This window comes from Pongo pygmaeus, chromosome 3, assembly GCF_028885625.2.
Source record: "Pongo pygmaeus isolate AG05252 chromosome 3, NHGRI_mPonPyg2-v2.0_pri, whole genome shotgun sequence".
NCBI lineage: Eukaryota > Metazoa > Chordata > Mammalia > Primates > Hominidae > Pongo > Pongo pygmaeus.
The window spans coordinates 45593804-45609621 of record NC_072376.2 but is presented as its reverse complement, the minus strand read 5'-3'; the positions used below and the strand labels follow the sequence as shown (position 1 = coordinate 45609621).

General features: G+C 32.7%; 1 protein-coding gene across 1 annotated transcript in view; it reads left to right on the top strand.

Annotated features, from left to right (window-relative positions):
- GABRG1 (gamma-aminobutyric acid type A receptor subunit gamma1) overlaps positions 1-15818 on the top strand; it is an 83380-nt gene that overhangs the window by 11451 nt on the left and 56111 nt on the right. The window contains exon 2 of the mRNA XM_054486409.1: positions 14823-14971. Coding sequence (XP_054342384.1) covers positions 14823-14971 — 149 coding nt within the window. The remainder of the gene's footprint in view (positions 1-14822; positions 14972-15818) is intronic.

Genomic DNA, 15818 nt, shown 5'->3' with positions numbered 1-15818 from the left:
TGGGTTATTTTTTGTTGGATTTTCAATTGTTTAAGTTCCTTCTGGACCTAGATATTAGATCTTTGTCATATGCATAGTTTGCAAATATTTTCTCTCATTATGTAAGTTATCTGTTTACTCTTTGACAGTTGTTTTTGCTCTGCAGAAGCTCTTTAGTTTAATAAGGTCTCACATGTCCATTTTTGTTTTTGTTGCAATTTCTTTTGAGGACTGAGCTATAATTGCTTTCCTAAGGCTGACATCCAGAATGGTGTTTCCTAGGTTTTCTTCTAGGATTATTACAGTGTGAAGTTTTACATTTAAACCTTTAATCTATCATGAGTCAATTTTTGTATGTGGTGCAAGATAAGGGTCCCATTTCAGTCTTCTTCATATGGCTAGCCAACTATTCCAGCACCATTTATTGAATAGAGAGTCCTTTTCCCATTGCTTATTTTTGTCAAATTTGTTGAAGATCAGATGTCTGTAGGTGTACAGTTTTATTTCTGGGCTCTCTTCTGTTCCATTTGCCTATGTGTCTGTTTTTGTACAAGTACCATGCTGTTTTGGTTACTGCAGCCTTATCATATAATTTAAAATAAGATAATGTGATGATTCTGGCTTTGTTCTTTTTTCTTAGAGCTGCTTTGGCTATTTGGGCTATTTTTTTGTTCCATATGAATTTTAGAATAGTTTTTCCTAGTTCTGTGAAAAACTATTTTTTTAGCTTAATAGGAATAGCATTGAATGTGTAAATTGCTTTGTCCAATATGGCCATTTTAATAATATTGTTTATTCCAATCCATGAACGTGAAATGTTTTTGCATTTCTTTGAGTCACCTTTGAATTGTTTTAGCAGTGTTTTGTAGTTCTGCTTATAGAAATCTTTCAGCTCCTTGGTTACATGTTTTCCTAGGTATTATTTTTTTGGCTAATGTAAATAGGATTACATTCTTGATTTGACTCCTAGCTTGAACATTATTTTTGTATAGAAATTCTACTGAGTTTTAAACATTGATTTTGCATGCTGAATTACAATGAAGTGGTCGATCAGTTCCAGGAGGCTTTTGGTGGAGTTCTTTGGGATTTTCTTGGTATAGAATCACACAATCTCCAAAAAGAGATAGTTTGATTTCTTCTTTTTCTATTTGATGCCTTTTATTTCTTTCTCTTGCCTTATTGCTCTGGCTAGCATTTCTAGTCTTATGTTGAATAGGAGTGGTAGGAGTGGCCATCCTTGTCCTATTTCATTTATCAAGGGTGATGCTTCCACCTTTTGACCATTTAGTTTGATGTTGGCTGTGATTTGTCATAGATGACTCATTATTTTGAGGTATGTTCCTTCAAGTCCTAGTTTCTTGAGGGTTTTTATCATGAAAGGATGTTGGATTATATCTAAAGCTTTTTCCACATCTATTGAGATGATTATGTGTTTTTTTTAACTATGCTCATATGATTAATCACATTTATTGATTTACATATGGTGAACCAACCTCATATCCCAGGAATAGAACCTACTTGATTGTGATGAATTAACTTTTTGATGTACTGTTGGATTCAGTTTGCCGTATTTATTTTGAGGGTTTTTGCATCTATGTTCATCAAGGATATTTGCCTGTAGTTTTCTTTTTTCATTGTCTTTGGTAGGTTTTGGTATCAGGGTGGTGCTGGCTTTTTAGAATTAGTTAGAGAGGAGTTAAAAGGCACAGAGTGGCAGGTTGGATAGATTAATAAGACCCATACATCTGCTGTCTTCAAGACACCTGTCTCAGAGGTAGTAATGCCCATAGGCTCAAAATAAAGTTTAGAGAAAGTTTTACTGTGCAAACAGAAAGCAAAAAGAGCAGGGTTCACTATGTTATATCAGATAAAATGACGTTAAACCATCAACAGTAAAAATGGACAAAGGAGGGCATTGCATAATTATAAAGGGTACAATTCAACAAGAAGACTCAGTTATCTTAAATTTATATGCACCCAACATTGGAGCACCTACATTTAAAGAAGTACATCTAGAACTACAAAAAGATTTAGACAGTCACCCAATCATAGTTGAGGATTTCAACATCCCACTGAAAGCATTAGCCAGATTGAAGGAGAAAAGTAAAGTAACAAAGAAATTCTGTAATTAAATTTGACACTTGACCAATTGGAACTAGCAGATATCTGTAGAACACTCTTCCCATCAACCAGAGAATATATATTTTTCTCATCTGCACACGGAAACTACTCCAAGATCAACCACATGCTCAGCCATAAAGCACATCTTAACAAATTCAAAAAGGTCAAAATCATACCACCTATAGTCTTGGACCACAGTGGAATAAAAATAGATATCAATACCAAGAATATCTCTTGAAACCACACAATTATATGGAAATTAAACAACTTGCTCCAGAATGCCTTTTGGGTAAACAATGAAAGTAAAGGATCAATCAAAAAATTATTTGAAATAAATGAAGACAGAGATACAATATACTAAAGTCTCTGTTATGCTGCTAAAGCAGTGTTAAGAGGAAAGTTTATATGCTAACTGTGGGCCTGAAAAGGTTAAAATAATCTCAATTTAATTATCTAACATTGCACCTGGAGAAACTAGAAAAATAAGAACAAACTAACCACAAAAGTAGCAGAAGAAAAGAAGTAACTAATATCAGAACAGAACTGAATGTAATGGAGACCCAAAAATTTATACAAAGAATCAATGAAACCTTTTCTAAAATGATAAACAAGATTGATGGACTGAAAGCTAGATTAACAAAGAAAAAGAGAGAGAAGATCCAAATAAGCACAATCAGAAATGGCAATGGTGACATTACAACTAATCCCACAGAGATATAAAAGATCCTCAGAGACTATTATGGACACCTTTATGCACACAAACTAGAAAATCTGGAGGAAATGCATAAATTCCTGGAAACACACAATCTTCCAAGATTGAATCAGGAAGAAATTAAAACCCTGAACAGACCAACACTGAGTTTCAAAATTGAATCAGTATTAAAAAAACAAACAAAAAAAAAACCAAAAAAACTACTAACCGAAAAAAGCCCTGGGCCAGATGGATTCACAGCCAAATTCTACTAGACACGCAAAGAAAACCTGGTACCAATTCTACTGAAAGTATTCTAAAAACTTGAGGAGACACTGTTTATCCTAAGAGATATGGAAAACCCCCCAACTAAGATCCAGAGTTTTGAGCATAGATGTGGGATGACAAGATCTGTATATTAAAAACATCACTATGGGTGTTGTATTGATAATAGACTATGTTATCAATGCAAGGGAAGAATTAAAGAGACCCAAAGGAGACTTTTTAAAATAATTTGAGTCTTCCTGATGAATTTTACCTGTGATAAATTCTTCCTTTGCCACTTACTAATAGTAAGAATTTTGGCAAGTTATTTAAATCTCTCAGAAACTGAGTGATCTTCACTTATAAAATTAGGGTAAAATGCCTACCTTATAAAATCCACATTCATGTTTTCATTCATACAACAAATAATAATTGAGTGCTAACTTAGTGCCCATCACTTCTCTAGTCACTAGAGATGCATCCGTAAACAAAACAAAAATCCCACACTCATGGAGAGTGGTAAGGATAGTGGTAAAGGACTCCACACTCGTGGATAGTGGTAAGGATTAATATGTTCAGAATCCTAGCACAAAACTTCTGTCATTAGATCATTGTGAGTGAGTGAATTTCTTTAGTTTTGAACAAATTTTAAGATTCTTGAGAACAGAAACTCAACATTTTGCTCCTACTTGACTGATTAATGAGTGGACTATATTAAGCAAAGCAAATGTGAATTGAACAAAATCAATTTCTAGTTCAAGTGGCTGTGCAAAACACCACTTCTCACAGGGAGATTTAGTGACATATAAACTGAATGTATGTGCCAAAAATTTACTCAGCAGAATTTTTTCATATTTGGCTTGACCCTGACAGACCATAATGCTTGTTTCCTGACTTAAGAAATGTGCATGAAAAGAGTATCAATTCATGTTCCCTTCTAGCTAACAATTCCCCAATGCTATATGTTTCTTAGAATTTTTTCATTCCATACTTATTACCATCATTTATATAGAATATTTCCCAAGTATTTCCAACTTACTAATATAATAATTTTTCTGTATTTCTAATGTTCCTTCTGACAAATATTTAAAATGTGCAGAATGTGCTAGGAAATCTATTGATTTACCTTCCCATTTTTTTGTCATATCTCCTCTAGCATAGATTTTTGTCTATCACATATACATAAACATTTTACCAAATACATAAGTAAATACTTATTCTATTATTGATCCTTCTTTTCATAATCAAGTTATGTCACCACTTGTAGAATAGTATTCTAATAGTCTAATTTTAAAAATAATCATATGTATAAAGTATTTTAAATGTCAAAGCTTTGAGTAGAAGTATTGTTCAATTGGAAAGTTTGTAGAACATGAGATTTTTGTAGAGTAGCAACAAGTTAACAGAATATTTGAAGAAAATAAATTAAAATAAGATAGGATTTCTGATATCTCCAAAGGCAACATCAAGAGAATCATCATTTCTATTTAATGATTCAAAATTATATAATTTAGTATCACCATCATAATTCACATATGAGAAAAAAAGAGAGGGAGATAGGAAGCAATAAGAAAAAGAAGGAGGGTGGGAAATGAGGCGGGAGGAATGGTGACAGGGAGGAAGAACGAGAGAAGGAAAGGAAACAAGAAAGGAAGGAACTGAGTGACAATGAGGATGGTGTACATGTACATTTGTGTGTGTAGAATTTAGAATGATTGCATTAAAATATTAAATAGTAAGACGTATAATCACGTTAAAAATAAAGCGTTGTGTACATTATTATAAGGTATTACCTTAGGAACATATATATTATTCAATTTATACGATTTCATAAAACTTTTGCTGATAAATGGTAAACTATAATGAGTTTCTAGTTAATGACAAATGAAAAGAAAATAATATCCAAGAGTAGAGAAAAGATCAACAGACAATTGTAAAACCACATAATGGGTAAAAAAAATAGAATGAATGAATGAAACCTACTACTTCATAGCACAATAGGGTGACTGTAGTCAATATAACTTAATTGTATATTTTAAAATAACTTGAAGAATGTAATTGGATTATGTGTAACTCAAAGGATAAATGCTTCAGGGGATGAATACACCATTCTCCATGCTGTGCTTATTTCACATCGCATGCCTGTATCTAAACATCTCACATTCCCCTTAAATATATACACCTACTTTGTACCCACAATTTTTTTAATTAAAAAATGATGTAAATGTAGTTGCGTTTGGAGCTGGAAGGATGAATTAGGTGACCATGCATGCCAGATTCTTCCTCACTCATGATTCTTTTTCATCTCAAGCTTAATGACCCAGCTAAAAAAAATTTTATAGTAACCTCCACGTTTTATTTCATTTACCAAAAAAATGACTGAAAATGAACTGTTTTTAAAGTCACGATAGGTCACAAGGAAAGGAGGTGTTAGGTGAGAGAAGTTCATATACCTAATTATTGAACTTAACATATTGTCCATCCTGAGCTTAATTCAGTTGAGCAGAGTAGAACCAAGCATTCATTGTGTTCAAGCTATGAGCGTTTATGTACATTTGAGTTATTAACAGTGCTCTTGCTGTATTACATTTTGAGGAAGTAAATCTGCTCATTTCCTACCAATGTAAAATAAAACAATGGCAAAATGTCTTTGCTTTTCTAACTCTTTGTCAAAGTCTTTTGTAGTATAAGATTCTTTTCATTTTAAATTACAAAATTGCGCTTAGACAAACCAAACAAACCAATGTAAATACATAAATGACTAATTATGGGGTATCACCTGGGACTCAATGAAGGACTGATCAACCAGACATCAGGAAAGCTGGGGATGGGGCAGTCTTGGTGGCAGAAATTCCTTCTCTTTCTCTAGCTATGCCTTTAAACGGGCTGCACTACAAATTAGCTATTGCTGAATTTATTGGTTAAAATTCTCCACTGTCAGGAGTGAAAGGCTGGCTAACCTTTTGAGGCTCAGGTGTCTACCCTATTCTAAACAATTTAGCCTGAGAAAGGACCTGGGAGTATAAACAGACCTGCTTAAGCAGGCTGCCTGTTGATTGCTTTTATACCAGCTCAAAGTATAGTTCAGCGGCTGTGCCTATAAAACTAGTCATTTCGGGAAGGACAGTAAAGAGCTACTGGAACCTGGAGAAGAAAATAATTCTAGCCATCTAATTGGTTGAAATAGGACTCCTTCACTTGTTTTGCCTTTTGATGATAAAAAACAATCAATACAAAGGAAAGTGCATACACAGACTAACTTGTAGAGAATATCTATCAGCTATCTATCTATCTATCTATCTATCTATCTATCTATCTATCTATCTATCTATCATCTATCTATCTAACTGCTTACCTATTTATCTATACAGGTAAGTAATTTTAGAAAATTGGAAGATTATGTGTCTGGAGATAGTGTGATGTTGATCAAACCCATATTGGACATTCAAATTAATTATGGCTGTATAAATACAGTTACAGATGAATCATGTTATGTAGTGTAATAACAATTTTTCTGAACTTAAAAATTTTTCCCTCAAGTCAATAATTGTCCTTTTAAAACATTCCCTTTGTTTTGCATGTACTAGTAATTTAAAATAATTTCCAAATTTTCTCCAAATCTCCTAAATGTACAGGCAGCCAAGATAGGCAGTTATAGGGCTATTCAAAGTGCTGGGACTGTCTTCTACCACATTACAAAAAAACAGTAGGGTGTATATTTGGCTGTATCATTCTTCCATCAGCCTTAGCAAATTGGCATTTGCTTCATTTTCTTTTGTAAGCCAGTTTGGTTTTGTTTTCTTTTTTTCTTTTTCATTTTCATTTTCTTTCACAAGTCAGTTTTAGAGACCACCCACCTCTGCCAATGGTGCATCTGTTTGTTGATCTTGTATCAATAATTTGCCCCAGCCTTAATTAGCAAGTATCATTCTGCCAGCTTCCTTCTCTTTGTTTGTGCTTTGGATTTCTGAAGTCTCCTTGCTTATAAAAATTGGAGTGTGGGAATCTGGTTTTCTATCTCCTTGCTACTTTTGGTTGATTTCTGAAAAAGGAAGGATAGTGTGCCCACTTTACCATTTTCAAGAGAAAGTTCTGAATTACCTTTTATAAATCCAGTAATGTTTAATATATATTCATTTCCTAAGGGTTTACAGAAATATAAACCTTAAAAGTTTGATGAGGAAACTGTGGTTCAAAGATTTGTAATGATTTGTTCAAATCCCACATTACTATTAAAAGATTAATACTAATACTTAAGCCTTCTATTTTCCATGAGCTTTCTTCTGGGGGCTGCTTTAGTCATCTTTGCATCCCCAGCACCCAGAAATGCTGGATGCTCAGCACACAATAAGCACCTAATAGACATTTGTCAAATGAAGTTTAATAAAATACTTGTTATACTTGTTTAAAAAGTGTTAAAATCCCAACTAGAGTGTAGTTTACATAAGGCAAATTACTCAATACATATAAATAGGTGTTTTATTTTATAATAATTACAGGAATGTAATGCAATGAAAATTAGATACTATTTCATATCCAATAGATTGGAAAAAGGGAGTATGTGACTACACATAATAATATATTATGGCTATATGTAACTTTGTGTCATTCAGGGATACATAGGTATATGCTAAAATGTAATAACTAACTAGTACTAGTTAATGTAACACATTAGTTATTACATTTACTACAACACGGCAATAAATTCATCATAACATTTATAATATCTGAGGATGGAGAAGAATGTAGAGCGTTTTGCTTCTTAAACTGTGTATTGGTTTCATAGACAGCTAATGATTACATCATTAACTACTTTTTAAGAGTTTCTAAAATACTTCATAACTTCCTTTTACTACAACCTCTATGTATGTTTTGAGGAGTCATTTCTCTAAGTAACTGATATATAATGTGGTAAGATCATTGATACATTTGAATCATTATAATCATTTTACATGTGAATATAATAATTATATGAAATTCTTGGCACTAAGTAGCTGGGAGGCCTTAATGAAGTCATTTATGTGTTTAGAACTCCAGTTTCCTTATTTTTTAATATAAGGAGTAGGACATAAGGATATCTAAACGTGCTCTTAGTTCAAACATTCTATGTTCATAGAAATGCTTAGTGTAACATATATAGAACTTTGGTAGAGATTACATATAGCTAATCATAACTTGAATTTTGTTCCTGATTGCTATATAAAATATATAAAATATCAGTTTTGAGAATGTACCTATACTTTTTGTTTCATTCTAACCATTTATGCTTTTGCTCAGCTATCTAAATGAGCACTAATAGGGATAGCAAAACCGCCCAGTCAATTGTGTTTATTAGTATGAAATAATAGGAGTAGCAAAATGACGCTCAAAATTAACTCTAGTCAATGGCATTCAAATGACAAGAATAATAGTGGTAGTCATGATTTCTGAACATATTTATTTATATTTTAATTATAACAGACAAAAATTTGGATTTCTTGATTGAGTATATCTACCTATTATCTGGGTTTTATATTGATTCACTGATTAATTTGCTATTAAAATATTGTTAGCCCCACTTACTTTTAAAAAATAGGGCTATGATAACCTCAAATGGTAACAGTATGAATAACCAAATTTTATATTTATTTTAATAAACATGGTGGAACTTTTCCCTTTGAGGAAATAATGACTAAATGACTAATTAACTAACCCAGAAGTGTTTATGAGGAAGTACCAGTGACAAAACATTTATTATATTTACTATCCAGTGAATTTTTTTCTGTACGTATACTCAGTACAAGTAGCAATTATCATTTTTTTCCAATGAAGTATGTAAATGGCCTCATCAATCAATTTCACTTGCAATTATAATGTTTTTTTCACACTGTGGGGAAAATAGTCTATCACTATTCCTTCAAGGTTTACTCACATTCCTCAGGCACCTTATTAAGCTACTTTGAGTTTCATCTCTGGTTTCTTAACAGATTAATGGAAGAAGCTCCCTCATGTGTCAGAACCAGGAAATTTGCAGTAACCTTTATATGAACTAAATACAGGGTGACTATATAATTAATCATCCAAAGTAGGCCATTTTGTGATGAGAAGCTGCTATTAAAAATCATTTTGGGGTGCAGGTGTAAACCAAGATTTTCCTTGGCAAACCTCAACGAATGTTTAATTTATGCATGAAAAATAGTTTATATTAATTGACTGACTTGCTATAGGCATATATTTTTTCTCTAGTAATAAGGATGGATTTTCTTCATATTTTTATGGCAAAGTATGCCTTGTCTTTACTTAAATTAACCCTTTGTTATTATTTTGCAACTCTTGTTTGTTATATAGAAGAGTAATATAGTTATTAAAGGTTTTTTTCCATATACAGTAATTTCCTATTTCATCAAAGAAATTTGATACATTAAAACAGCTGAGTTTAGTAAGACAAAAAGAAATAATAATCATATACTAAATGACTCAAAGATTTTCTTTAGTAAATAAGTACAGGTTGCAATTGAATGTGAGAAGAAGTCTTTGAGAAACAGATGTCAAGATGGCCTTAGACTTGTAAGAGAGAAATGCTTGGGAAACATAAATGAGAGGAGGAGGGAGTGGCAAGAGAGGCTTCAGGTAACAAAGATGTTTGAAACTTATGAAAGTAGAGGGGGGAAGAAGTAGTTTGGATCAAAAGAATCTGAGTGCAATACCCTTCTAAGAAAGTTTTGGCCAGGCAGGTAGGAATCCTCCAACACAAATTGCTCTTCACAGGGGCTCCTAGTCTGACAGGAATGGATCTGAATTAATATTCCTACTATGTTCAGTTATTGACAGAAAGCAGCCTGAGACAGCTTGGGTCTGGTGCAGACTCAGGGCTCATCCTTAGTACTGGCAAGCAGCTATGTTCTCACAGCAGGAGAACCAAGTGGCAAATTTTCAGGGCTGCCACAATAATTTTCTTAAGAGAGTATGATATTCTATCTATCTTTCTAAAATACTCTATTTAGTTATTCATTTTATAACTAGAAATTTATTTCAGAGCACTATCTGGTATATAAGAAGAAGTTCATTCTTAGGTAGGCATTCATATCGAATTAACTCCTTTTCATGTATTTATATTATACAATGTGTACATGAAGATTTCAGGATACTATTAACATACAAAAATAAATTTTCTATGATCTCACTGTATAGAATGTTGAGTGTATACATTATTCTGTTTTTCCATCAAATCTTTTAAGCCAGTTTATACATAGATGACAATTAAAGCAAATTGTTTTCTGTTATTTTTCATGTAATATTAAATTATGAAAATAATATGATGTTTTTACAGACTCTTAACAAACAGTAGATGTGTACTTTTTGTTAATAAATCATTATTTAAACATACTCTTATTGTGAAAAAAAGTTATACAACATAGGTAATACTGTGATAAGCATCTTAATGTCTGATGCTTTTCTGTGTCATTGGATTGAAAATGTTTTCTCCTTTATTAGAAAATGAGACCATCTAGATCAAGATAATAATTTCATTTTTCTTTGTATTCCTAGCACTTAGCACATTTTTAGTACACGGTATTATCTCTAAAGATGGATAAAAACACTGGGTCAGAGATTGAGTTAACAGTGCTTTTTTGGTCATAACAGTGTGCGACTCCTTGAGTTTATTATTCTACCTTCTCAGGAGTCAAGGGCTGAGACTACCCTAGCCACATACAATCCAAATGTGTCTGCTGATTACGTATCATAGGTTTTGTTGTGGTTTTGTGAATTAGGAAATTCAAAACCGAACCACCCTAGATTATTCAATAAAGGTATACGTTGTGCCAGGAAAACTTTAAGGAAGCAGAAAATACGTCTTCAAATTAAATCAACATTATTTTAAATTCTGGGTCTATTGTTTAATAGCTGTGTGTCCTGTAAATTCTATAATCTTATATTTTCTCACTTTTAAGGTAGGTATATTAATTTTTAATAAATTCTCAGAGTATTGTTTTAAAAAAATCATACCTGTTTCTTCCAAATAAATAGTTATCCAAAACATGTAACTGCTACAAAAATCTCCCAGCTTCCAAAAAACATCAGGACATGAAACACACTATAAGTGCTATGTTTTTAAAATTATGAAGTACTTTTTAATCACCAAAATAACACCAATGTAATATTCAAAGTAATTAATGAATATTCTGAACATAACTTAGACAGCTTAGAGAAAAGGTGTAGATAAATTACCTATAATGAAATTTCTTTTATGTTATTGCGAAAACTGAGGAAAGATAACTTTATAGTATTTTTGAGGTCAATTTTCATATTACTCTCTACTACCTGAGAAAAGGGCAATATAAATTAGTATCAGCTTGAGGATTTTAGATTATCAAAATATTGCCACCATAAAAAAAACAGAAAAAGCTTTTATTTTTTTCTAAAATCTTCCATTTGATTGCAATCATTATTCAAGGAAAGATCAACTGCTTATATGTGCAGTGGCCTGCCATATCCACCAGATATTTCATTCTATAAAACTGAAATTTGGAGGTGAATGAAAACCTAAAATTTAAGTTGTTGCCAATATCTCAACAAGTCTAATTAGGAAATAAAACATTCCAGAAGCACACACCAACAAGGATTCTTAATACTTCAGTATATTTTTTACTTTTATTTTAAGTTCAGTGGTACATGTAAAGGTTTGTTAAGTAAACTTGTGTCATGGTGGCTTGTTTTACGGATTATTTCATCACCCAGGTATTAAGCCTAGTCCCCATTAGTTATTTTTCCCGATCCTCTCCCGTCTCCCACCCTCCCCAGTCTGATATGCCGCAGTGTGTGTTGTTCCCCTCCACTTGTCGATGTGTTCTCATCATTTAGCTCCAACTTAAAAGTGAGAACATGTGACAACTCAGTATTTCTAATTCCTCAGCTTATATGTACTTATTTACTTAGAGAAAATAATAGGAAATTATTTGAAGGAAATCATATAACAAAATTTCTATACTGTGCACAAGTTAAGTAGAGCAAAATAATTACTGTAATGATGTACGTAAGTAAAAATATGTTGACTAATGTGTTCTCCAGGAATCTACATAGGGTTATAAGTGAAGCTTTGTATACTTTATAATAATGCATCCTTAGAAGTACAGGCTCAAAGTATTTTTACTCATATATAAACGTATCTCAAATTGAAAATAGTATTATAGTGTGCTCATTGCATACTGCGGGTATCAGAGCCCCAGTTCTACCAGAGTAGCAGTGCTACATTGGTCAAGTTAATCCACTTCTCACAGTTTTTCTTCATTTGCAAAGTAATGGAATATAATAATAGTAGAAGGACTATGGGTTTTGGGGTCTGAGAGCTGGCCTCTGACTACTAGAAAGCTTTCTTGAGGTTGCATAAAAAGCACATTCTATGTACTTTAGTGATATATTTACTTGAGAGGGCCAGAATTGTTTTGGCAGAGATTTTGCTAAGATCGTTTAACTAAGTGTTGGTGGTGGGAGAAACTGGTGAGATTTGGAATAGCAGAACTGAGGTGTATGTTACTTAACATCTCTCAATTCGTATTCTCAAAGTGTTACAAATAAAATTGACCATCCCGAGGCCATCTGCCAGGACACATTAGGTTATGCTGTGGTAACAAACTACTTCCAAATCCCAGTGGCTTCCAACCCTAAATGTTTATGTCTCACTCAGATTACATGTCCATTGTAGTTCAGCCGTGGCTCTGTCCAAGTCACCTTCACTCTGAGAGTGAAGTAATGGAGTAGCCTGTGAGTATGGCTGAGTATCACCTGGCGGAAGAACAAAAGAGATGTAATAAACTTCACTGACACTAAACCCACTGCTTGGTAGTGATGCATGTCAGTTATATACCATTAGCCCAAGTCAATCACAGGGTCAGACTTGAGTTCAACAGGACAGGGATGTATAATCCTCCTGCAGGAACGAGTATTGCAGATTACAGGCAAGTTAAAAGTTAGTGGGGTGAGAAGCATAATTATTTCACAAGAAGAAGAGAAACATTGTTAATAATACACTGTTATTAATCCGTGGAAGACAACTATTAATATAATTATTATAAAGATGAAATAATATAGTAAATTCTTTGAAAGTAAAATTTTAATTTATGATGTTAAAATATCATAAAAGTTTTTTATGACAATATAAGGATTTTTACTTCACAAGCATCTTCATAAGCATCTTAACAAAAATATTTTCACAAAAAACAACATAGAGGGCAATGTGAATCTGATAATACAATTAAGTCCCCCACCCAACCCCCCAACCATTGTACAGATAGCCTACAAAGCAGATGTGATACCCAGGTTTTTATAGCTGATGTTTGGGAAATGGAACTGAAAATTCAGGATTTGTTTGGCCACTCCACTTTCTTTCACAAAATGAGAAGGCAAGCACTAAAAAAATACCAAAGAGGTGGCAATCGAAAGTAATAATACTTCTCTCAAGGCCAGGGCAGTCCAACATAAACATCTCGGACTGGCGTGTTCTCTTGTATTCTCAACTGGCGTGTTCTCTTGTATTCTCATGCCTGCTGTATTTCTTAGCAATTCAAATCAGCTTGAGAGGTTAAGGATAAAAGGAGTGGGGGCTGCATTTGCTAAGGTGTTTAGATTCAAAGCAAAAGAGGTCTGAATAGATACTGTAGAAAGCGTTAGGTATTTACTGCTTGAGGGAAACACATCTTTGAAATATATGTGAATAATCTGGAAAATTACAGATTTACTTGATTTTACCAATGTTAGTGTTTAGTTTTTTAGACCCCTTTTCACTGGAGCATGAGAGATTTCCTAAAATAGGTGTGTTTAAGTCTAGAATGACCTTACTCAAATGAAGATGGGGTTACTTATGGGCAATAAAGAGAAGAGTAATTTATTACCTTTGATGAATTGTTGATGAATATCTTTATTACTGGATGTTTCTATCACAATTCAGAAGTCAGCTGAATCTTTTCACTTTTAAGCACACAGGGGTATCAGAAAGCAATAGTTGGAGAGGCAATGTTTGAGTCTCAGTTTTGCTAATAGATTTGTGTTTTGGCTAATTTTCTGTGGTCCTTGGTTTTCCCATTTATAAAATAAAGGAAGAGAGTTATTTGATCTCCCCAATATCACTTCTAGTAAAATGTGATAGTTATGCCTCCTCCCAAATATATGTGCAAGGTGAGTCACCTATTGATAATTTGATGATCATAAAATCTTTGGCAAAGTTCTTGGAAAAAGATGGCTGGGTTCTTCCGACTTAAAAGAAATGAGCAACAGTATGTACAACAAACATGTTTTCCTTTTTATTCAAGCCTTTCTTTACTCAATTTTTCTTAATTCTTCTTTTCTACACATCCATTTTTTATACATTTTACCAGACTAATTATTACATCTTTTCCTGTAATTCTTTACCTTTTAATTTTTATTTTTGGTTGTGATGGTTTAAGGTCACCACATTTGGGTGTACAGATTTTATGTTATACAAATTTAGGGGACACCAGTCATATTTTGGTGGAATAATTTTTATGAATATTAATGACAGTTGTGGGAGTGGTCAAAATTTACTTTATTATTTTAATATTGTGTATTTCTTGCACAGAATTCTCATTTTTTGAGTATTATATCAGGGCACTTTATATGACAAATGTATTGGTCTTACTAAATGTAATGTTACTGTAGTACCTCTTTGTCTGCCATTATTAGTTTCTACTCAATTGTAATATACTTAAACTATACTTTTATACGTGATTTGATTGAACCTTCTACCATCCATTTTTTTCTTTGAATTATTTAGTGTTGATAAGGCAGATGATGAAGATGATGAGGATTTAACGGTGAACAAAACCTGGGTCTTGGCCCCAAAAATTCATGAAGGAGATATCACACAAATTCTTAATTCATTGCTTCAAGGCTATGACAATAAACTTCGTCCAGATATAGGAGGTAAGTTTGAGTTACCATTCTGGGATTTTGATGACCATTAAACATATCATTACTGGTACTATTTTAATCATTGTTTCTTATTCCTTGAGTGTCTGATGTATGTCAGAGAATCTGCTGAATTTGAAAATTATTTGAAGATTATTGGTTAGAATGGTCACTAATGTTTTAAGGAGTTCACAGTCTGAAATAAGAAAAAAGAAAAACAGATACTGGGTGGAGGGTGGGAAGGAGGAGAGGAGCAAAAAAAGATAACTATTGGGTAATGGGCTTCATACTTGGGTGATAAAATAATCTTTACAAGAAAACCCCTGTGAAATGAGTTCACCTACGTAACAAACCTTCACTTATAACCCCGAACCTAAAATAAAAGTTAAATAATAATTAAAAAATTCTCATCATTGGTATATTTTGCTAAAGTTATTTTAGTCATCTCTTTATTGAGTAGATTTTTCAGAAAGTTGTTATATGTAAAATTATTTTTCTATTGATTTGAAACTTGAAGGACATAGTGGCTACATAGAAAATCCTCAATTTATGTTTTCTTTCACTGACTTTTCACTTTAACAGCCTAATTGCACTAGTAACTTGCTTTGTGTGTTATTTTTGAAAAGTCTAATGTCAGTCTATTATTCAGTCCTTGTAATTTACTTAGTCTTTTTTTTTTTTTCCTTCTGAAAGCCTTTAGGATTTTTTAAGAAAGCTTTCAACTGAAGTATTTTCTTAGTATATGTTTCAGAGCTGTTCAATTTGGATAACCGTTTTTCTAGATCGTGATACATTTTTTCAAAATGTAATTTCAGGATTTCTTTTCAACCTTGGGAAAATGTATTTACTTCTGTATTTATTT